Source organism: Protopterus annectens, chromosome 17.part0, assembly GCF_019279795.1.
Source record: "Protopterus annectens isolate FY-2018-M chromosome 17.part0, PAN1.0, whole genome shotgun sequence".
In the NCBI taxonomy this organism is placed as follows: Eukaryota; Metazoa; Chordata; order Ceratodontiformes; family Protopteridae; genus Protopterus; species Protopterus annectens.
Window position 1 is genome coordinate 15179344 of NC_056751.1, and position 23278 is coordinate 15202621.

Sequence of the window (23278 nt, forward strand, 5' to 3'; positions counted from 1 at the left end):
TCCTCTCCTTTTGCCTCTAGGTTAGAGGTTAAACTGTTCCTTAAAAGCTTTCTTCATATTAGACCACCAAGGAAACCAGTACCTCCTCCTTGGGATCTCAATTTTGTGTTAGGGAAGCTTACTTTGGCACCTTTTGAGCCAGCAGGCTCCTCTTCCCTGCAATATTACACATGGAAAACAGTTCTGCTAGTGGCCATTACCTCTGCCAGAAGGGTCTCTGAGTTGCAAGCTCTGATGTGTAATCCTCCCTTCACAGTCTTCCACAGATACAGGGTATCCTTGCGTACCAACCCTTCCTTTATGGCCAAGGTGGTCATTGAATTATCCCTTAATCAGTCTATTAACCTTCCCATATTTTTTCATCTCCCCTCAATCTCCCAGTGAGAGAATTCTGCACACTTTGGATGTGCACAGGCAACTCGGTTACTTTCTTGATAAAGCTAAATGTATCCATAAGTCTGAACATGTGTTTGTATCTTACCCCCCCCCCCCCAAGGGGCATGGATCAACTGGTTTCCAAGCAAACTATCTCTTCCTGGATTTCTAAATTTATTTCCTTCTGTTATTTACCTAATGGTAAGAGCCTTTTTTCTCCAATGAGGGCACACTCCACTAAGGCACTATCCTCCTTTGGGGCTTTCTTTAGAGGCTTAGACACTTGCTTTGTCCTGGAGGTGACTACCTGGTCCTCTGTTCATACTTTCATGAAACTGTATAAGCTTGATGTCATATGCAGGTCCAGGGCTGGTTTTGCCAGAGCTGTTTACATGGATTTGTAGAAAAAGCCTCTGTTCCTCCACCCAATCTTTCCAAGCATGGGCTTTGGCATTCTCCCTAATGTGCTGAATACTGCAGCATATGAATAGAAGGATGTAGAATAGTTGTGTAAAATCTTACCATAACCATAGATGTCCTTCTCTTCTACATGCTGCAGTATTGCTTACACCCCCTGCCTTCTCCCTAATGCTTCCCTGTTTCTCCTGGTGATATGTTTCTCACCTAGGCTCAGGTTGGTGCTTGGCAGTATTCATTTCTGAGGTTCATGTGTGCTGATGTCTGCTTTATACCCAATCTCTCTTTATGACCGACTTATGCGGGATGAAGTGTGGCGTCACACATACCTTGCAGTAGCATGTAGACGTTTGTATACTGGCCAGATGTACGAGTCAGCCGGGGCGGACTATCTGACGTGATGAATACTGCATCATATAGAAGAGAAGGACATCTACGGTGATGGTAAGATTTTACACAACTATTCTTTCTTCCCATTTTGCCCCATCTTTCTCTTAGCTTGGCATTCTCCTTTCTCTTTCCATTTTTAAAATACTAAAGTAAATATTTGTTCAGTCTCGCTGATGTGTTTTTCAGTCTTTTACAGTCTCCTTCACTTTTGTCCTCAGCCTTGCTTAAACCAATTCTTTCTTTCCTTCATTTTACTGTGGACCTACAGAGGTCTTTGCTCCCCTGCACCATTCTGCCAGCGCCCTTTCAGTGTGTGCCTTTGCTCCGTTCACCTGTTTTGTCACTTTTTGTTTACTTTCTTATACTCTGCCTCTTCTGTCCCCCCCCCCCCCATTCTTGTATGCTTTTTCTTTTGCCTTATTTGCTAGTCATAGCTTCTTAAATAGCTGCATTTGTTCTCTCCTCTATTTCGAGGTAGTTTTTCTGAAGTCCTTGTCTGTAGTTTTGAGTAATTTTATCCCTGATGCATTTCCATAACTTGCTCACCTCCTTACTTTTCCTCCACTCAGTTCTGATTCTCTTAAAAAATAAACCCTCACCATCATTTTTTTTTAACACTTCGCCTGCGTTAAACTAAAGTTACAGACTATATAAGCCTTATGTCAACCCTGAAAAGGGAATGGTAAGAATGACGCATGGTATTGACTATTGGGGTTTGAGTGGAGATCTAGCATCTGGGCAGTGGAATAGATTTGTGTGACAGAGGTCAAGTCAATTAAGCTACATCTCTAACTAGGGATAAAAATGGAACTGAGTGCACCTAATATACCTGGACTTCTGAGACTTTGACACTACACCATCCAAGGTGTTGGTGGGATAGACAGCATATGGGGCTGGGGTCCACACCAATGAAGCAGTTAAGGAAGTGGCTATTTGATAGTTTTCCTCTAGCTACCAAACCCTGCCTACTATCAAGTGGGAAGCCAGTAAACCACTGGGGTGCTACAGGCATTTGCTGCTGGCGATGGTGCTCTTCGGAATATTTGTGTCAAACTGACCACTGGTTGAGGACAGAGAGCTCCTAAGCTCACTAAGTTAGCATGTAGATGGAAGGTAGTATTCATTATGAGAAAGTGCACATTGTGCACTTCACTGAAGGTACTCTGAAGCCAGCTGTGTGTGAGGAGCATCTTAGGACAGATAGGGAAGAAGAAATATCTTGGTATTCTACTTGCCTCAAAGTTGAATCATACTGTGTAATATGTATGGACAGAGGTAAAGAATAATAGACTGTTGTGGTCTGATACAAGCACCGATGACTGTAGAAAGCCAGATATCAACTTTCAGTATATAGGATTCCGGAAAGACCTCAACAGAAATATTATGTTTTAAGTAGCAGATCTGATGTCACATAATTCATTCTTCCTTAACCTGTGGGTCCGGGATCCAACTTGGCCATTTTCCAGTCTGAAAAATCGATCATGCTCCTCCCATCCTACCCATAATGCCTCATTCCCCCAGTCTACCTCAAATCTCTTTCGCTGTTCGTAGTAAGCTTCAAGGTTTCATCGCTCCAGAGCTTTTCTGGTGTTTCCAACTGATTTCTAGCATAGATTCTTGAGTTATTTAGTGCTTATGACTTCTTGCTAATTTTTTTTCCTATCCTGACTCATTTCTCTCAATTTTTTTTTTCTTTTCTGCTGTTAGTCAGGTTTTCTGTCCATCTTAACTGCTCCCACCATCTGTATTTTTCTTTCTTTATTTCTGGATCTCCAAAAAAAGAAAAATTCCTTGCTTAGTTTATCATGGCGGAGCCCAAGTCCAATTCTAAGCCAGACAAACCTTTAGGGTTTAAGAAATGCACTTCCTGTGGGCACAAGATCCCATTATCTGATGCCCATAGGGGGTGCATGTACTGTCTGGGGCCCGCTCATTTAAATAGCTCTTGTACCATTTGTGCAGCTTTCCAACTGCATGCTCTGGCATATATGAGAAACAAGTTGATTCTCTAGGGTTTGCTTCCTCTATCCTCCTCTTCTGCTGTTACTTCCACTTCAGGGGTTCATCTCCCCCTCCAGAAAGCATAAGGAGACCCAGGAAACCAGGAAACATTCCCCGGATAGGTCTTCTTCAGCAGTTTCAGAATCTGTAAAAAAGGCACCAAAATCCTCGGATCCAAAGTCCTTAGAGCCGACGCTCTCATCTCCACCTTGTTCTCCTCCACCTTCTCCTCCACCTCTGGCTCCACTAGCCACCTCAGAGCCAAGTGTATAGGTGCAGAGACCCCCCCCCCCCCAGGAGGTCTCTCTCAGAAAACCTTAGAGACCACATTCAATGACTTTGTCCACCACGTCCTCTTGTAGTTTATCCAAGAACGACGTGGATAGGCTGATGAGAGAGTTTCTTCAGGTACAGATTCAGCTGGGGGTTTGCCAGCTCCGTCCCCCACCGGATCCATGAGCAGACTTTCCTCTTTTTGTCCTGTAGCTGCTTCTCCAATCTGACCTTTAGTTTTGGATCCTGCACGCGTGTTGTTCCCAAGAGCCGAGACGTTTAAGCCAATAGTGATGATCACTTTGTCTCCAAAGGCCTCCTCTACATGCTCGGCTGTGACAGTATCTATGTTGAGCATGTCTCAGAGCCATAGCCTTGATGTCGAGTCCGGGGGGTTGACTTTGACTCAAAGTGTTCTGACCTGTCACTTCCACTTGGAGCCTCTGTGTTTGACAGCACGACGCCAACTCCTCCTTCAGAGCGAAGAGTTCTGGGTGCTTAGGTTATCCATTCCGTTAGCTTTGGCGGAGGAATAACACTCAGGTACTCGAGTCCCTCTGCCTTTGAAATGGTGGATAGGATTCTCTCTTATCCTAGGAGAGCTTCAGTTCTTTCTCCTTCAGCACTGCTCCCTGCCCCCATGGATCCTGTGTCTGAAGTCTCTCATCTACTAGGAGGACAGTTTGCCCTAGGAAGCCTGTAACCCATCCTATCAGTGGAACCCCAGTTTTCTTCAGACACGTCCCTGGAGTATCCCACCGAGGAGGTTCCTTGGATGAGATGGTGTAAAAGGAGGCAGCTGGATTCCCCACAGGAATCCCTCACTACTGACACTGATTTTGAGGAAGGGGAGGGGTCTCCAAGATCTCCACCTGGGGATGTCGCCTTTGCAGACATCCTAGAGATACTCCACCAAAGATATGCTTGGTCTACCCAAAACCCCACCCAAGAGGAAACAGTGCTGTTGGAAACTTTTGGGTCCAGCCCATCTACATACTTATTGTCTCACCCTGCAGATGCGCTTATTGACCTTGTATATCTACCATGGCATGGAAGAAACCGGACACTGTGGAGCCCATACTGAAGATGGCCAAAAACATTCTTAGTGCACCTACAGACAGGGCACATTGGACAAAAGGGATTCCAGTAGATGCCACTGTGGTTGCAGCAGCCACTATGAAGGAGCTGGCTCAGGATGTCCATTCCCATAACAGGTAGTCTAGGGCTGTGGACAGGCTTGGCAAAGAGTTTACACTTTGGCCACCTTTACCTTCTTAGCTTTGAACTACTTTTCCCATTTTACTAGGCTACAGAGAGACCTTGTCAAAGAAATCTCTAGCTCTACTCCAGAGTCCATGTCTGCCGAGGATCAGAAGATCTTTCTTTTCTTCCAGAATGGCCACTCTACAACTTATATCAAATGCGTCTATGAGGTTGATTTCCCATGCTGTAGAGGGTACCTCTAGGGTGGCTTGTTTGGGCATTGTCATTAGGCACCATGCCTGAATGCAGCTGTGTGACTTTGCGGAATCCTTCAAGGTATCATTTGTCAATGTGCCCTTTGACGGGTCATCTTTGTTTGACCCAACAGTCAGAGATGCACTCTTACATAGTTAGAAAGATGGGAAGACCTTGTCTGCTATTGGAATCCATTTTTCTACCCCACAGAGGTCCTTCTCCAGGAACCAGCGTGGGGGAAAGAATTGTGGTTCAAGAAATCTCAAGGTCCTTTTCAGGAGTGTCAGGAAGAGTTTTCCCCAGAGGCAGAGGGGGTAACGGTTACAATGAGAGATGCTGCCCCCATGGCAGAGGGGGTCCGCAGAACTCAGGCTCTTGAGATTATTTCTTGTACAGGCTGTTCCAGCACTCTTGTATAGTTGCCCAACAGCCCTCCAGCCCTCCTCTGGAAGCAGTCTGGGGAGGGGCACTTTTCCTTACACCCACAAGCCCTGGGAAGCCATCACAAGTGATCATGAGTGCTAAGGATAGTATCCAGAGGATACTTTATTCCCATTTCAGAAGACCCCAAACCAAGTCTCACTTTCCAGATGTTCCACCCAATCAGAGGGAGAAGGCAGCTGAAGAAATTGCAAAACTGCTGCAAAAAAGAATCATCCAGGAGGTCCCTCTTGACCAGATATGATCGGACATCTACGCCGGATTCTTTTTAGTACCAAAAAAGACAAGGAACCTAAGGCCGATCCTGGACCTGACACCCCTGAACAAATCAGTAAGGAATTCAAAATTTAGGATGGTCATGGTCCAGTCCATTCTACCTCTTTTGAGAATGGAAGACTGGATGTGCTATACAGACCTGAAGGATGCGTACTACCACATCAAAATTGACAGCTGCTCCAGTCGGTACCTTTGTTTCAGGCTGGGAGCCAGCCATTACCAGTTCAGATCGCTTCCCAGGGTGTTCACCAAATGCCTAGAGGTTGTCGCAGTGCATCTCTGGCTGCAGGGAATCCATGTGTTTCCGTATCTAGATGACTGGCTTCTGACTGCTCCAACCAGGCATCTACTTATTCAAATTAGGGGATATCTGTTACGGTTAATCCCACACTCTAGGCATAACAATCAATGCACAGAAATCCCAGTTGCAACCGGTGCAAACCATAGACTTCATAGGAGCATGGCTGGACACAACATCGACCCAGGCCTATCTCATGCTGGACAGAATTACAAGTTTACAATTGCATATCAAACGGATTCTAGCTATTCTACCTCCCATGGCAAATCTGCTGAGGGCTTTGGGCTTAGTAGCGGCCACAAAAACTCTGTTACTCACAGCACACCTACACATGAGAACCTTGCAATGGACACTAGCAGTCCAGTGGTTGTTACACAGGCATCTCTTACATCTTCCAAACAAACTGTCATGGGTATGCAGAGACTCTCTTCTTTGGTGGCTTCATTCCCCAGAGGTCATGCAGGGATGGCCCTTTGTTCTTCTCTCTCCCAAAGCCACGCTGACCACGGATGCCTCCCAGAGGGGGTGGGGGCATTTTCTTGGTCGTGATCCTTCTAACGTTGCAAGCACTGCACAGCTTTCTTCCACTAGGGACTATTGCAGTACAGTCAGACAATATGTCAGTAGTCTGGTACAAACCGGTAGGAACCAGATGTTACCCATTGTGTCGAAGCGATGATGTCGCAGTGGGCAATCTCTACAAACTGTTTTCCCACTGCAACACACATTCCAGGGCAGACAAACATCCTGGTGGACAGGCTCAGCCAAGTTCTTTTGATGCCTAACGAGTGATTTCTCAATCAGTGTTAAATATGATTTTTCCCAAATGGGGTCAACTCTGCTGCAATCTGTTTGCGTCCCCCTTCAGCAACAAATGCATCAGTTTCTTTGCCCAAATCCCTTCTCAGTTACTGTCACCAAGGGATGCAGTAGTCCATGCTTGGCCCCCAGTCTACTTTACACTTTTCCTACAGTTCCCTTGTTTCCTCACATTCCTCCAGAAAGCATACAGGTTGGAGAGCAAAGTTATCCTCATTGCCCCTTTTGGCCTCGTCAAGTCTGGTTCACCTTTCTTTGGTCTCATCTAATTTGCCTGCCGGTGACTCTGGACCTGGTTCCAGATCTACTATCTCACCATCAGGGAATACTCACCCAGATATCCAAAGACTGAAATTAAGCATGTGGCTTCTCAAATTCCAATAATGGCAAGCCATTCCAGGCTTTCATCCCCGGTCCAAAAAATTTTGATTTCTACTCATAAGTCTTCAATGAGGAAAATCTGCAAGAGCAAATTGAAAAGATTTCCCTTATGGGCCCAGCAGGAACAAATGGGATCCTTTTACTGCTCCCATTTCGAATGTTTTGGGTTTCTTGGCTTCCCTTTTCCAAAGTGGAACCAGCTACCCCACAGTGAACGTCCAACTAGCAGCTATTTCTAATTTTCATACGGGAGAAAATTTGTCATCTCTGGCTTAATCTAAACTTTGCAAAACGTTTCTGAGAGGTACCTTTTTACTTCGTTCCCCGATCAAAGATCCCACTCCTACTTGGGATTTAACCATGGTTTTCAGGCAATAGCCCTTCCTCTTTTTGAGCCTGAGACCAAGGCAGACTTGAAATTTCTTTCTTGGAAAACAGTTTTTCTGGTCGCTATCACCTTAGCAAGAAAGGCTTCAGAGCTACAAGCCCTTTCTTCTAAACCCCCTTATCTAATCTTTCACAAAGATGGAGTTACTCTGCATACCAACCCGTACTTCTTTCCCAAAGTGGTTACAGAAAATAATATAAATCAAACAATCTTCCGGTTTTCTTTTCCAACTTGCAAAACAGAGGAGCATATACACTCCACCTTTTAGATATTCATAGGCAATTATGTCTTTACCTGGACAGAATTAAATCTTGCAGAAAATCAGAACAGCTGTTTGTATCTTTTTCTGATGTAAGGAAAGGGCGAGCTGTCACCAAGACTACTCCAGGCATAATTAAGGCTCATTCTACAAGGTCTGTGGCAACTTCTTAGGCTTTTTGGTCAAGCGTGTCTTTTGCTTACATTTGTGCAGCCACTACTTGGTCAAATTCCCATCCTTCTGTTACACAGTATAAGTTGGCCATTACCTCCAGGAACAGAACTGCCTTTGGTTCTGCAGTGCTTCATAATAACCTTCCATGAGGGCTACTAGGTTATTGTAGCTGTGGACTTTGCCTGGAACAGGAAGTAGAGGTGGGAGACTCAGGCAGGCTTGGAGGACAGATATTTTTTCTCCAAAGGCATCTTTCCATGTTTGCATTTGCAGTTTTAATTTACTGTTGCTACTGTTACTATAAAAAATGCAACATAAAATGTTCAGTGTGCAAGAATGAGAAGTATGTAAGGGGTGAATTTAATTTATTTGACAATTATCTCAACAATTTAAGTGCAGTCTCAGAATGTTGAGAGTTCATTTTACTGACTGTTCGCTTTCTTGATAGCTCATTTTGAAGACACAGGTGAGTGGCTGGTATTGGAGGTAGGAGTGTGTTTGTCCAATTGTTTGCTGGCTAGGTTTGGAGTATGGGTTAGGTAAGGGGATAATTTTAATGTTGTGTGACTGAGGAGTTGTCATACCTCCCAACCGTACTGAATTACTCAGTTTTTACCAAGTTTTGGGGTCCAAATAATGGGGTGCCACGATTCCTGAGTGGCACCCCTTAATTTCCAAATTTCCCGGTGCTTTCATTTTAAATTTTATTTCCAGGCTTTTTGAGCTGACATCTTCACGTGCGCGATGACTTCAGCTCCATGAAACAGCTTGCCAGCCTGTCGGAATTGAGCTGAAGCTCAACGTATGTGAATTTCCTGCTGGCGACTGCTCAAATCTTTAGCGGGAACTGGGAATAAATGCTGTTGCCTAGCTGTTCGATGAGAAGAATGCTGCTCAAATCCTTAGCGGGAATAACCGCGATGCAGCTGCTGAAATGGATATCTATGCTGCTTAACCGCAATGCATTTACTGCCGAATTGGGTATGCCAAGCCGTTTTCATTTGAAGAAGCAGAGCTAGGGAAGAATGCCAAGCCATTTTCATTTGAAGAAGCAGAGCTGCCTGGAAAGGTAGGAGCTGGAGCAGTGTGTGTGTGTGTGTGTGTGTGTGTGTGTGTGTGTGTGTGTGTGTGTGTGTGTGTGTGTGTATATAAAATGCCCAAGGTGAATATACCTGGTGGCTACAGGGGATACTAAAGCTCCACAGGTAACAAGAGCCTAAAGTCCCTCCCCTTCTGAAAACTTTCTATATTTATGTCTCATATTTTTGTTCTGTTCCTCATAAAATCTGTGGTTTTCTGGATTTCAGTGAAGGATTGAATTCACTAAATTATAACAGCCATTTGAATTTCAGACTTCATATTCTTCAGAAAATAAATGGTAACACCAAACCTTTTATACTAACATTTTTTTTTGTTTATAAGATCAGTATTTGAAATGTGTCCCTATTTTGGGGCTGTATTCCCCTTGCCCTATTTTTTGTGCTAAGAGGTTGAGAGCTATGGTGAGGAGTGAGAACTGAATTCACTAAGTGATAGCTATTTAGGTTTCAGTCTTTCTGTTGTTCAGGAAACTGCTGATATGGCATAGTGGTATGTTTCTCTGATTGTAGTGCACAGGGTCCTGGGTTCAAGATTTGGCAATGAAACGCATGGTGGTAACACAACATCTTATTCTAGTAACTTTCCAAAATTATACAAGCAGTGTTTAAACTGTGTCCCTGGTTTGGGGGCTTTTGCCCCCCCCCCAATAAATTTAGGCTTTTTCCAGATTTCTTGTGCTGCAAATTTGAGAGATACATTTGTGTGTCGAGTAGATTTTACAAGGAGCTGAGCACTTCAGGGGAGGAGGAGTTTAGTGTTGCTTATGCAGAGTCTGCTTGCATTGTTAATAGCATAACAGGTTAAATACTTGCTTTTAATGCAGAAAGATGTGGGTTCTACTCTCAAAGTATGTAGATATATTGCTGATACTGTACTGTTGTACTTTTAAAGGGGTGGGTGTACCAAGTGAAGGGTGTAGCTACAGATACAACAGAAGTGAGAAAATGTCATGCACAAGGGCATTTGTGCCTCAGTGGAAAGAGCAAAAAATATTAACCCAAATTCAGATACAGAAAATCATAATTACTATGTTCTGTGCTGCATTATAAGAAAAATAGTTTTAAATAAGTACAGTACATTTTCCTGCATTCAAGATAAAACAAGTTTCTACTGCAGACAGTGGAGAAGCAAGAGTGGCCAGTTAACTGCACCTGGATTACAATGATAGTTTTGATGCTTCAGGATGAATGTAGGAGAAGAGTCTGTCAGTACTTGGACTAAAAATTGGAAGTCTTAAAACATGCAGTTCGCCTAGTTTATTTTGTTGTGCATTTACAGCTAACTGAGTTGGTCTGATAACACAAATAAGAGTAAGTCAAGCAAAAAACTGAAATTGAAAATATGTTCAAGAAGCTATGCAAGATGCCCATGACTTACTCTATTTATGTGTATATATATATATCTATTTATGTGTATATATATATATATATATATATATATATATATATATATATATGTGTGTGTGTGTGTGTCTGTATGTATGTATGTATGTATATAAAAGTGTATGTGTGTGGAAGTAGATTTTATGATGGAAAAGTTTTGAATCGGGCAGTTTTGTCATTATTGGTTCATGCATTTTGTTTCATTGCCTGCTGGAAAAATGTTCAAACAATAAATTTAAAATGTGGTCTAAGTCTGACAAGTGTGCTGTATTATACAATGAATATAATTTAATAAAGTCAGGAAGGTGTATCGAAGAACACGTGTATGTTTCTTGTTTTGTGTGCAAGGGGCCTATGATTTGAAAACAGCCCAAAGGTAATCTTTATCCACCACTGGCTGGATGCATTTTCTTTTGCTGTGGTGTGGGTTTCAATGCTATTTCAATGAATGTGAGTTTCAAGGGCAGAGAAGTTTTATTGCCAAGTCTGTTTTCATTGTGAGACAGTATTGCTTTGTTTAGCAGATGTCTGTTAGTGTTTGTGCATTGTGCTATAAAATGTAAAAATAAAATCCAAATAATCATTGTAGAAGTAAAGCGGTATGCACATTAGTGTTTATGGTAAATGGGGTGAAATAGCCTGGTAATGGGACATTGGAATGACTGCAGGGGGACTCTGGCCCCACATTTTGGTTGTCTGTTCTTCAGTTTGCGTTTGAAAGTTGGTATCCCACAATTCCATTGGAGTTGGTGGGGTTACATAATTACGTATGCAAATCTTATGTTAATCAGCATACAGATTTGTACCTATTTTTCATGGGCGTTGTCCACATTTTTGATGTTTCCAGGTTGAGAGATATGGTTGGTGTGTGTGTCTGAACATTTATTGTGCAGTGGTAGTGTTATGGAAAGGGTTTTCTAATGTAAGGTGCAGGGCAAAGGTTAAGGGTAGCATGCATTGGTAAGGTGGGCAGGGGCAAAAAAAACATTGCCCACCTTACTAGTGCATCCTAATCCCAAACCTGCATTTTACCAAAGAAAAATCCTTTCAGGAACACTATCCACTATTCAGACAAATTAGGTCCTGTGGTACTTCTATAGTTTAGATTATTTTGTGGGTTTTAGTTTCAGAAGTATATAGCTGGCTCAACCAGTACCCTGTGCCAGTCCCACAAGCCAGCGCCCTACCTCCACTGCTCTTCATGTGAAGAGCAAAAAAAAAACAGATTTCTACAAAGCTTGCAGGATGCTTTCTGCAAATCTGCAGGCAGTACCCAATCTGAGCCACCTGTCTCTCTCCAAAGAGCAAAACAATAAGTCTGTTCCTTGTACTAGTACAACCAGGTGGCGGCCAGATTCTCTGTTTAGTTTTATTGTATTTTTTAGTGCAAAGTGTATTTTATATATGTGGTTTTGGTGGGGTTTTTTTGTCAGTATTTTAATGTGTCGATATGTTGTTGTCAGTATGTTGATGCTTTAGTATTATGAACTAGACCCATATAAGAACAGTGCTGCATTCAATTGTAGTTAGATCATCATTTATTTGGCAGTAATATGCACATTGTGTAATAGTGTATCACTGTTTATTTAGAGGTATTCATCTGCCAGCTGTGGAATTCCAATTTGGGAGCTTGCCTTATGATCGGATTTAGGTTGGAAACGCATAGTGCCTTGGTTTTGAGCACATTTCTGGGGTTATTCACATGTATAGCAGTTAGGTAACCACAGCATAGTATACAGGCTATATTAGAATTCATTTAATGTTATATACTACAAAAAGTTGCAGAATGTCCAAAGAAGAGACATGAGTAAGTCTGGCATATTTTCTTACTGTCAGAGGTGTCCTGCTGTCTTCTAATCTTCCTTATGTTTATGGGGGTCTAACAAAGTAGTGTTCCTCAGTTTGTCTAACCATAACATATGACATTGTTGCTGTGTTTTCCCCAGGCTTGTTTGAAACCCTTCCTGGAAGAATACAATGCGAAATGTTGTTAAAGGCAACTGAGCAGTGCTTTAATACACTGGAAAAAGCTGAGATGCTTCTCCTGCTTCTGAGGCGCTTTCCTGAAACCGTAGTGAAGCATGGGGTAAGGATTTATTTTCATAAGTTATGCACATTGTTTATATTGTATATACAGCCCCTTTCCCTCAAAAAATTTTTTGGAACAGTATTGAGCTCTGTGCTTGTCTGAGACCTGAATTTACGATTATGGCCCTTATTCATTTGATTGTGGCATTTGAAATTTCATTTGAGATTTTAGACAGCTGTGTATCTGCACCAGTTGTATGAGTTTGTACCGGAAAAGGCTAGTCTGAGTTTTTGCAGTGACTGACCCGGTTCACTATGACTGGAACTAAATAGAAAGCACATCAATTTTTTTTTTTTTTGAGAAATAATGTAGTTTGTGAAGCTGACCATTTTTTGTTATAAGACTTAGCAGAGCACATAACTACCAAGAAGCTTTAGAAAAAAGTAGAATGTAGACTGAGGGATGGTCAGATGAAATTAAATAAGCCTCTGAAGTCTAATTTTCCATACTGTTAATGCTTTGCACTTAAAAGAAGAAAATATTATTATTTATTGTGTTAACTGCGGTGGTGGTGCTGCGGTAGTGTTGTCGCTTCACAGTAAGACGCTGTCCTGTTCGATTCTCAGCTAGAGCATCTTCTGTGTGGAGACATGCGTGAATGGGCGTACCTTCATTGAAGGTTGTGCGTCAGGGCTGGCAACTCGGCACGTAAAAATCTACTGCCAATCATTAGCGGACCGGAGTTCCGCTGTGGCGACCCCTAACTGGGAAAAGCCAAAAGACACAACAACATTGTGTTAGACAACCAAAAAATATATATTTTGGAGAACTGTGGATATGCTCACCAGTTTTGTCCTAAATGGAGATGACTTTCAATTTGTGGTGAGGTGGGATGTGACCTTTCTGTGTTTAAACAGAAATGCACAAAATGTGCTATGGAGGTACATTTTTGGCCTGACTGTACTGTGTCACAATATAATTTGAACAAGTAAGGCATTATTAATGTACATTGTGTTGCATCTTTTTCTTTATAGGGAGGGATGTGCAGGATCTGTTGGACTGAGAATTTATAGTAGTTAGGGGTAGTCAGGGTTCAGCTCTGAGCCCCCTGCTGTCCATACTGGTGATGGACTATATTAGCAAACGTGTCAGAGGGTGGATCAACAAAGCTGGCATATGCAGATGATGTGGCATTACAGGCAGACTCTGAACAGGACCTAGAGCAAAGGTTGGAGGAATCAAATGCAAAACTAAAAGGCACATGGTATGAAACTAAGTACAGACAAGGCAGTTATCAGGCCAGCAGGTGTGGGAAGTCAAAAGATGTTGAAAACTGAGATAAAAGGGAAAATAGTGGAACAGGGCAAACAGCTTCTGGTATCTGGGAGAGGTAGATGGAAGAAAAGTATGAAGGAGGAGGTCAAATATAATTGGATAGGCTACAGTCATTTGGCACAGAGTAAGAAGGGTAAGTGTGACAGAAAATTGCCAAAAAGATCTAAAAATAATGTGCACAAAACATTGATGCAACAGTCAGAGCAGTTGAGGAAGCTAGAAGGGATTGAGAGGAAGTGCCTGAGATGGATGGTAGGATACACACTGTGGGGCAGACAACAAAAATTATGACATCAGGGTAGAAGCCAGAGTAGCTTCAATTGTGCCGTAAGCTACAATTATGGTCCCCCAAACAGAATGTAGGGTAGAAAAAGAACATACACTCGTAATTACCCAGAAACATTTTTGCCGTCAATTTGAACTCTACTTTTGTTAGTTGGTCTGAATGCCTTGTTGCTGTACTGAACACTTTGCCACCAGATAAGTGCCCCATAGGGTTTTTGTTTTTTTCTGGTCTTGTATTTTATTTTGCTACGTAGAGTTCATGTCATCCAAGAAGGGAAAATGTCAGTCTCGGATGCAGATTCCCCGTAAGGATCATCATGAACAGTGTCTTTTTTTTTTTGTTTGGGTGCTTCCCACGACCATATCTTTTGTAGTATCTGTAAGGCATTTGTGCTTAAGACAATCAGAAGGCTGTTTGTCTTCAGAAGGCTGTTTGTCTTCCCTGACCATTTGTCTTGAAAACCTTAAACAGGTACCATGGCAGAACCATTTGACCCTGAGATACTTCTGCTAGGTAAGAAGGCCAAGACGTCTGCTGTGCAGGATTCTTTAGCTGTGCTGCCTCCAGTGGACGTCCCTCTAGAAGTGGGTAATAGCTCTGTAGGTCGTTCAGCATCTACCACAACAGGCACCCAAAGAGGCAGAAGGTAATAATAAAACACGAGCCTGTAGGTGTAAGCAGCAGCAGGTTTAATCACATAAACGCCACATAATACAAAGCGTTTTCGTTAACCAGACTTTTGGGAACAGGAGATACCAGTGTGATAGTACCAATAAATGTGCAGAGTACCACACAACTATCAGGGGTGATGTTACCAGGGATGAAATCAAGAAACCTTGGGGGTAACTATGTGATGTTTTATAATCAGAATACCTCTAGGGTTAAAAACATTATTACTCAACACTGGAGCAGGTTTAAGTGTTATTCAGAGTTGGATGTTTTGTTTACCAACACCCTAGGATTTACATATAAAAAAGGCAGGAACCTCAAGGATTTGCTGGAGTATAATGGTTCTATTGTTTCATGTAAGAAATTGGGAACCTACAAATGTGGGGCATGTGCCCAATGCCCATATATACTTAGACAGGATTCTGTATACATCCTGTCAAGAGACCATCAGATTCAGAGTAGTAGTTTTTCCAACTGTAATAGTGAAGGCTTGATTTATTTGGCCCTATGTAAAACCTGTGGTGCATTTTACATTGGAAAAACTACTCGTAAACTCAAAAGGAGGATTTATGAGCATTTATATGCTATTAGAGTCGAAGATATTAAAAATACCTTGTTTAAGCATACACTGACATGTCCCCAAGCAAAATGGGGCTTCTTTGTTGTAGAGAAGGTGCAATGGTGATGTGAGGGGGGGCCCGTGGGAAAATAGGATAGAGGTGAGAGAAATATTTTGGCAGTTGTTATTGGAAGCTAATAGATTCCCAGGGCTGAATGAATACAATATCCATTGCCCCTATTTTAAAAATGAGAGCTGCAAAACTATAAAATAAGTACTCAATGTTTTGCAAGTTCCTTTTGTCTCTTGTTGTTGGTTTTTGATTCAAGTTTATTTATCTGTCCAACATATTGTGATGGTTTTAGTATTTATATATTTATTTTAAAGTTCTTTTAAAAAATGTGCATGTTTTTACCTACTTTCATCTGTATTTGTGGAAAAGGTTGTCATGAATATTTTAGTTACAGGATTTATATGGTGTCAATTAAACAATTGTTTTAACTACTAATTAGATTGGGAGGGGTATATAAGCAGGCACAGTCTTCATTCTTTCATTTTACATCTGAGGAAGTCTGGTGGACGAAAACGCTTTGTATTGTGTGGCGTTTATGTGATTAAACCTGCTGCTGCTTACGCCTACAGGCTCGTGTTTTATTATTACCTTCTGCCTCTTTGGGTGCCTGTTGTGGTTTTATTGGTTCCTGGTTCTGTGGCACCCTTTCCTTGGAGTTTTTGGATTACTCGTTCAGCATCTACGTCTGAATCCTCTGCTGCGACCCTGTTGGAGAACAGCATGGATCCGTCCTTCCGCACATCCTCTGAGGCTTTGCAGGCATCTGCTGTGGATTTTGAGGGGGATCCACAGTTGATTATCTTGGAAGGTCCTTGAGGGATTCCACAAATACTGATGTTCAGTTTCTCTTACTGAATCTTGAAAAAGGGACAGATCCTCTGGAATTTGTTAGGGCTGATGTCTCTTCCAAGTAAAGACAAAAACTGAAGCATGTTTTGGTCAAGCCTAAGGATCCTCAAAGGGAATGGCAAGAGTTTACTCAGGGCTTGTTTTCTGCCTTGATGGTACTAAAGCCTCCTCAAGAGGTTTTTGGTACCTGCTCCTCCTTGAACCTCTACCCCTTTTAAATGACTTAGGGAACCGGACTCCTTGGATGAGGATTCAGTGTCTGTTGAGGGGTCTTTGACCTGTTCTTCACAGATGCCTTCACCTTTGGCTTATAGTTCTGATGGAGAGGAGTCTTGTTTGTCCGGAGTCTGCTTTTGAGGAATTGTCCTTTATGGACACAATTGCTAGGATGATGAAATTTTTTAAGTGGGATTCTTAAGTGTCTGATATTTAGAGAAGATATTATGAGTTGCTTCAGGTGGACACTCCTAAACCTTCTGTAGTGCCTTCTGTGTTGGCTGCCTTGTTAGATAATTTCATTGCTGCTTCAAGTCTTCTGATTCTTAGCCTTCTGCTCCTAAGAAACCTGGTAGGTTCTATAAGATTGCTGAGGATTGTCAGTTTTTATTTAAATGTCCTTCTGCTGATCCTGCTGTGGTGTCAGTCTCGTTTGACAAACCTTCTAAACTTTTGCCCTCTTTCAAACTTTTGCCTTCTGATAAGGAAACTAGGGCAATGAAGAGGATTGGTAAGAAAGTTTACACTGCTTCTACTTTCGCCTTTAGGGCTTTTAATTACCAGACCCACACGACCAGGTATGCTCTGGCCTTGATTGCTTTTGTCAGGTTATCTCTGACCTCCCTGATTCCTTATCTATTTTAGGTTCTGCTTCTCAAGTGGCTCACCACTCTATTAAGTGTAGCTGTGATGCTGCTGAAGCTTCTTCTAGGGCTGCAGCTTTTGGGTCTGTCATGAGGCATTATTCGTGGTTACATCTTCAGGCTCTGCCTGAGAACACTAAGGCCAAGTTGTTGGATGCTCCTTTGGATAATAATAATAATCTTCTCAGGACTTTTTTACATTTCTTTGTCTTCCTTTCAGTTTCATTTCTGTGCTTTGCTATTTGGCCTTTCTGCTGCCCCAAGGATATTCATAAAATGTCTAGCTCCTGAGATTGCTTTCACCATGCTCCAAGGCATTCAGATTTTCCCTTATCTATATGACCTGTTGCTTCAGGCACCTTCTCCCAGTCACCTGTTACAAGATCTGAAGATCACCATCTCCTTTCATCAAAGTCTGGAGTATGCTATCAAATTCAAAAAGTCCATCCTGACTCCCTCCCAGGATCATGTGTATCTGGGATGTAGGATTCAGGCAGTGCCAATGTTGGCCTGTCTTCCACCACCAAAGGTTTTGTCATTGACAGCCTTTTTTGACTCTCTTCTTCTTCTGACTGCCATGCCAGCCAGGGAGTTTCTTCGTGCCCTGGGATTCATGATCTCTTGAATTCCAGTGCTTCCTGTTAATGGACTGCATATGCGGGAGCTTCATTGGTACTGCAAGTCAGTTTGGCTGCAACATTGTCACCCATTGTATTTCAGTGTACCTCTCCTTCCCTGTCCTAAGAAGGACTTTGAGTGGTGGATTCAACAGTTTGCTCTCAACCCAGGCTGGCCCTTACAGCCTCCATTCCCTTCTCACTGTTGCCTCAAACATAGGGTGGGGGGCTTCTTTTGGTCATCTGAAAGTTCAGGATTTATGGCCTCCCTGTCAGCAGTCAGACCATAGTAACATCAAAGAGATGAGAGCTGTGATTCTGGCACGTCAAGCTTTTCGCCTCATGTTTTCTCCAGGCCCCTTGAAGGTGTTCACATATAACACTAAAGTGATGTGGTATGTCAAAAAGCAGGGAGGTATAACATCTTGGCTCCTGTGCAGGATGGCTCTTCAGGTTTGGGAGGTGGCTGTCAGTTGTCAGTTAACTCTTCAGGCAGTGTACATTTCCTTCAGAGCACAGTCTAGTGGCAGACTCTTTGAGCAGGTCAAAAACATAGGCTCACAAATGAATAATTCACAGAGATGTGTTTCTAGACATTGTCCATCCATGGGGTATTCCTCAAGTAGATCATTGTGCCTCCTGTCCACATAGGTAGCTTACTCTGTTCTGTTCCAGAGTTCCATACCATCTGGCATGGAAGACAGACACCCTTTATTTTACTTGGAAGGGGATGTTTATGATGTTCTTCGTGTTTCACTGTCGCAGTCATCACATTTGGGTTATCTGCTTGCAGTAGCCCTCAGTCGGCCTGATTAACAAAGTCTTGGGTCCTGCGTCGGTTGCTGTCTCATCTTCCATGACGTCAGGTAGTCAGGGGTATAAAACATGCAGCCGACACCATTTTATCAATCTTTTTTGCTGTGCGGTGCCCGAAGCAGAAGCAGTTCGCAAGTACCGGTCGGTCGACTCCTGAAATTTTCGTTTTCAGGTTTCAGAACCGAAGTCTTCAACTAAAGTTAAGTACCCCATTGGGGAAACTTTTTCTTGCTCTTAACCGATGTCAGTAAAAGTAAATAATTGTATTTCTTGTGGAAAGCAAATACCTCATAAAGATTTTCATTCGTACTGTATTCCTTGCTTAGGCCCTGACCACGACATACCTCGCTGTCGGTTTTGCGCTTTATTTAAACCACGAACTATTCATCGTCAGTATATTTATGCTTCTAAATATTTCGGTACTCAGTTCAATTATCCATATATGACTTTGGTAAGCCTCCTGATTACCGACATTCTGAAAAAAACACAAAGATAAAGACAGAGACAGGCCGCCTAGGTCCAAAGCTGCTGACGATGCTTCTCCTAAGCTAGTTGCCAGTTCGCCGGGACTCAGTGAGGCGCTTCTGCAGCCCCTGATACCCGCTACTTCAGATTCGCAGGCCTCTACTGAGACCCTTTCAGAGTCTGGTATGCCATGAGATGCTTTAACTGTGGAACCTGTGGATGTCTCTACTTTGGATGGTCTGGAGCCACTGTGCAGACACAGGCTTCTGAGGGTGTATTCAGGCCTACTGACTTGCATATTAAACCGACGCCATCTTCTTCTTCAAGGCCTAAAACTCGATCCATGCCTAGAAAACCGACGCCCAGACCGTATGGTCATGCCTCTATGCCTAAAAAACAAATGATAAGAATGGCTGACGACCTTATTACTTTAATAAGGGGAAGTCAACATTCCCCCTCTAAGAGACCTAGGACTGAATTTGGCTAGGATTCTTCTGATCAGGATTCTGAAATTTCTGTTTCTTCTGATGACCAGGATTTACCGTTATCTGCCTATGAGGATTCTGATGCAGAGGACTCCATTCCCTCTGCTTCCCCTCCAGAGGATTTCTCTTTTGGTGAAACCTTGCATACTCTTAGGGAGCATTTCTACAGGGAAAGCCAGGATTACTCTGATTCTAAAAAGAGACTTAGGGATTTTTTTACTCCTGCTCCAACACAGACCTTTAGCTATCCCCCTGTACTGGATATTGTTGATGATGCCTTCATGGAGTCTAGCTTGGCCCCTGACTCTGTACCTCCTGCTCCCAGAAATCCAGATAGATATTACAGGATTCCTGACTCTCAAGTTCCTTTTTAAAAATCCTTCTGCGGATCTTGACACCATTTCACAGGGACCCAAGGGCATAAAGGCTACTACCGCCAAAAGTCCTATCCCCTCTGATAGAGATTCCAGGGCGCCGGATAGATGGGGTAAGTAGGTATACACTTCGGCAACCTTGGCCATTAGGGCCTTAAATTGCCAGCTTCATATGTTAAAGTATCAGCAGCACATTATTGGATTGCTTATACAGAAAATGATGTTGATTCCTGACTGCTGAAATTAAGGATTTACAGGATTTAATGCATTCTGTTGAACAAGTTGGAAAACATACTTTGCAATGTGGTTTTGATTCACTAGAGGCATCTTGCAGGGCTGCTGTTGCTGGGTCTGTACTTAGAAGGCATGCCTGGCTTAAGGAGCAATCTTTGCCAGATCATGTTAAAGCTAAATTGTTGGATGCTTCCTTAAACCAGGACCGCCTGCTTGGCAACAAAGCAGAAGTACTTAAAAAGATGGAGGAAAAGGCTAAATCCATTCAAACTGTTAAAGATTTCCTGCAAGTGCAGCCTCCAATATTTAGTAGGCATTGGCCCTCTAAGAATTGATCCTTTCCTGTCTGTTCCAAGCCTTCGAAGTCCAAACCCAGACCCAGCAGAACTCTCAGGCTTCAGTCCCAAGGTATGCACAGGACTAAGCAGTGGGGGGCTCCCACTTCCAAAGCAGGGAGTAGTAAGACCCCCCCCCCTTATGGTAAACTGTCTCAATGATTTAACCTTAAAACTTCCAAGCCCTTCTCACCTGACTGCTCCTATAGGGGGAAGATTGCTCTGCAGGCAAAAAACTGGGAACTCATTACCCAGGACAAATGGATTTTAAATATAGTTTCCCAGGGATTCAGATTCCACTTCCACACTTAAACAACCCAAAACGGTTGTCCAGTTATACCCCTAAATCCATGGGCAGAGGCTCAAAAGCAAGTTGTCTCTCTCAAGTATAAGGGCTATTCAAACTGTCCCAGAAGAAGAAAGGGGACAAGGTTTCTACTCAAGATTTTTTCTGGTGCCCAGAAAAGACTACTCCTGGCATCTTATCCTGGATCTCTCTATCCTACACACTTTTTTTTGGTGATCCCAAAATTCAAGATGCTAACTCTTCACAAGTTGCTTCCTATGCTAGGCAAGGATGCCTGGTTGGCAACACCAGATTTAAAGGAAGCCTACCTGCACATCCCAATCAGGGGAATCTTGCAGAAGATACCTACGCTTCAAAGCAGGCTTCATGCACTATCAGTTGTTTGCGCTGCCCTTTGGCTTATCTACTGCGCCCAGGGTATTCACAAAGTGCCTAGCTCCAGCCATTGCATTTTGCAGGCAAATAAATATTCAAATATACCCATACATGGACGATTGTCTAATTCAGGCAGAAAGCCAGGGCATACTATTGAATCATCTGGCATTTGTACAAAAAGTACTATCTTCCCTGGGGTACAACATAAACAAAAATAAATCACATCTGGTACCCTGCCAACAAATTGTATTCCTGGGAGCAAGCTTGAACACAACTTCCCAGAAGGCTTCCTTCATGCCAGAGAAACAAGTTCATTTGACAGCTTACTTCAAACTTATGGCTACAAAGACTTTCCTATCTGCAAGAGAAATACTGCAAGCCTTGGGTTTCATGGCCTCCTGCATTCTTCTAATTCCATATGCAAGACTCCATATGAGGAAACTACAATGGTATCCAAAAAGCCTATGGTGTCAACACTCTCAGGATCTATAATCAATGATTCCTATCATACCTTGTCTATGGATAGAGTTCCTTTGGTGGGCAGAGGCCTGCCACCACAACAAGGGGCTGCCATTCACTCTACCTCCTGCCGCCCAAACCGTAACAGACGCATCAGACTATGCATGGGGGGGGCTCGCGTGGCAGGGCAGTGCATTCAGGGCAAATGGAACCCAAGTCAAATTCACCTGCATATCAGTCAAAAAGAAATGTTAGCTGTATAGTATGCTCTGACAGCCTTCAAGGCCCACATTCTTCCAAGACAATTATTGGTAAAGACGGACAATGCCACTGTTATGTGGTACATAAACAAGCAGGGGGGAACCCACTCTTACCCTCTCTGCAGGCTAGCTATGGCTCTGTGGAACACAGCCCTGAGCAACCAAATGCACCTACAGGCTCAATTCCTGCCAGGAAAGCTGAATACACTGGCAGACGACCTAAGCAAAAATCTCATGGACCCACGCGAGTGGAAAGTGCACCTGCAGGCTCAATTCCTGCCAGGAAAGCTAAATACACTGGCAGACGACCTAAGCAAAAATCTCATGGACCCACACGAGTGGAGACTGGAACCAAAGATATTCAACATGTTGAGAAACAAATAGGGGAGCCCAGAGATAAACCCGTTTGCCTCCCCCCAGAACTATCAATTGGACAAATTCTGCACAAGGACTCCCCACAAACAAGTTTGGAAAGTGGATGCCCTGTCCTTCACCTGGAAAAACTATCAGTTTGTCTTTCCCCCTCTGCCTCTCCTCTCCAAGGTACTACTAAAGATCAAACAGGACAAACCAAGGACAATACTGATTACACCAGACTGGCCACACCAACACTGGTACCCCCTCTTGCGCAGTGTGTCACTGCTGGCACCATGGCACCTGCCTCAGACCCTTGCCCTACTGTCTAAGCAGGGGGGGCCAGATTCTGCACCCACAGCTTAAAACCCTGAAATTGGCAGTCTGGCTAATTACTTGATCTCACCATTCCCATCTCTCAGTAAGCAAGTGATGGATGTCATTCTGGAGGCAAGGAGGCCTATTACTGGAAAATCCTGTGCTGAAAAATGGAACAGATTCTGTTCCTGGAGCCAGACTCATGGGATGGGCACAGCAGCGCCCAGTTTACCTCAGATTCTTCAATACTTAACTGAGATGCTTCAAAAGGGCCTTTCCTTTGCCTCCATCAAAATTCATGCCTCAGCCAGTTCAACTCATTACAATACAGAACCATCCCTCTTCTCTCATCTGCTGCTGAAGCAATTCCTCAGAAAGCCAAAAACTTAAGACCACCCAGGAGAGCCCCTTCTCCAGCCTGGGACCTCAACTTTGTATTGGAAAAGCTCCCTCTACCTCCCTTCAACCCAGCTGCAAGTGCAGAGTTGAAATTCCTTCCTTGAAATACAGCTTTCCTTCTAGCCATCACTTCAGCAAGAAGGGTGTCTGAACTTTGTCTGAACTTCAGGCTCTCATTGCTGTGGAGCCTTTCATCATCTTTCATGTGGACAGGGTGTCCCTCAGGACCAACCCTCCTTCATGCCCAAGGTGGTATCCAGCGTGGCCCTTAATTAGTCCATTCATTTGCCAACTTTCTTTTCTAATCCACAGAGCAAATGGGAACGAATACTGCACCCTTTGGACGTGCACAGACGATTTAGATTTTACTTGGACAGGACTAAACCT

General features: G+C 43.2%; 1 protein-coding gene across 2 annotated transcripts in view; it reads left to right on the forward strand.

Annotated features, from left to right (window-relative positions):
• The window catches only part of INTS10 (integrator complex subunit 10), a 1128594-nt gene that overhangs the window by 178042 nt on the left and 927274 nt on the right, over positions 1-23278 (forward strand). For both annotated transcript variants that reach the window (XM_044059448.1, XM_044059449.1), the window contains exon 4: positions 12380-12519. In XM_044059448.1, coding sequence (XP_043915383.1) covers positions 12380-12519 — 140 coding nt within the window. The remainder of the gene's footprint in view (positions 1-12379; positions 12520-23278) is intronic.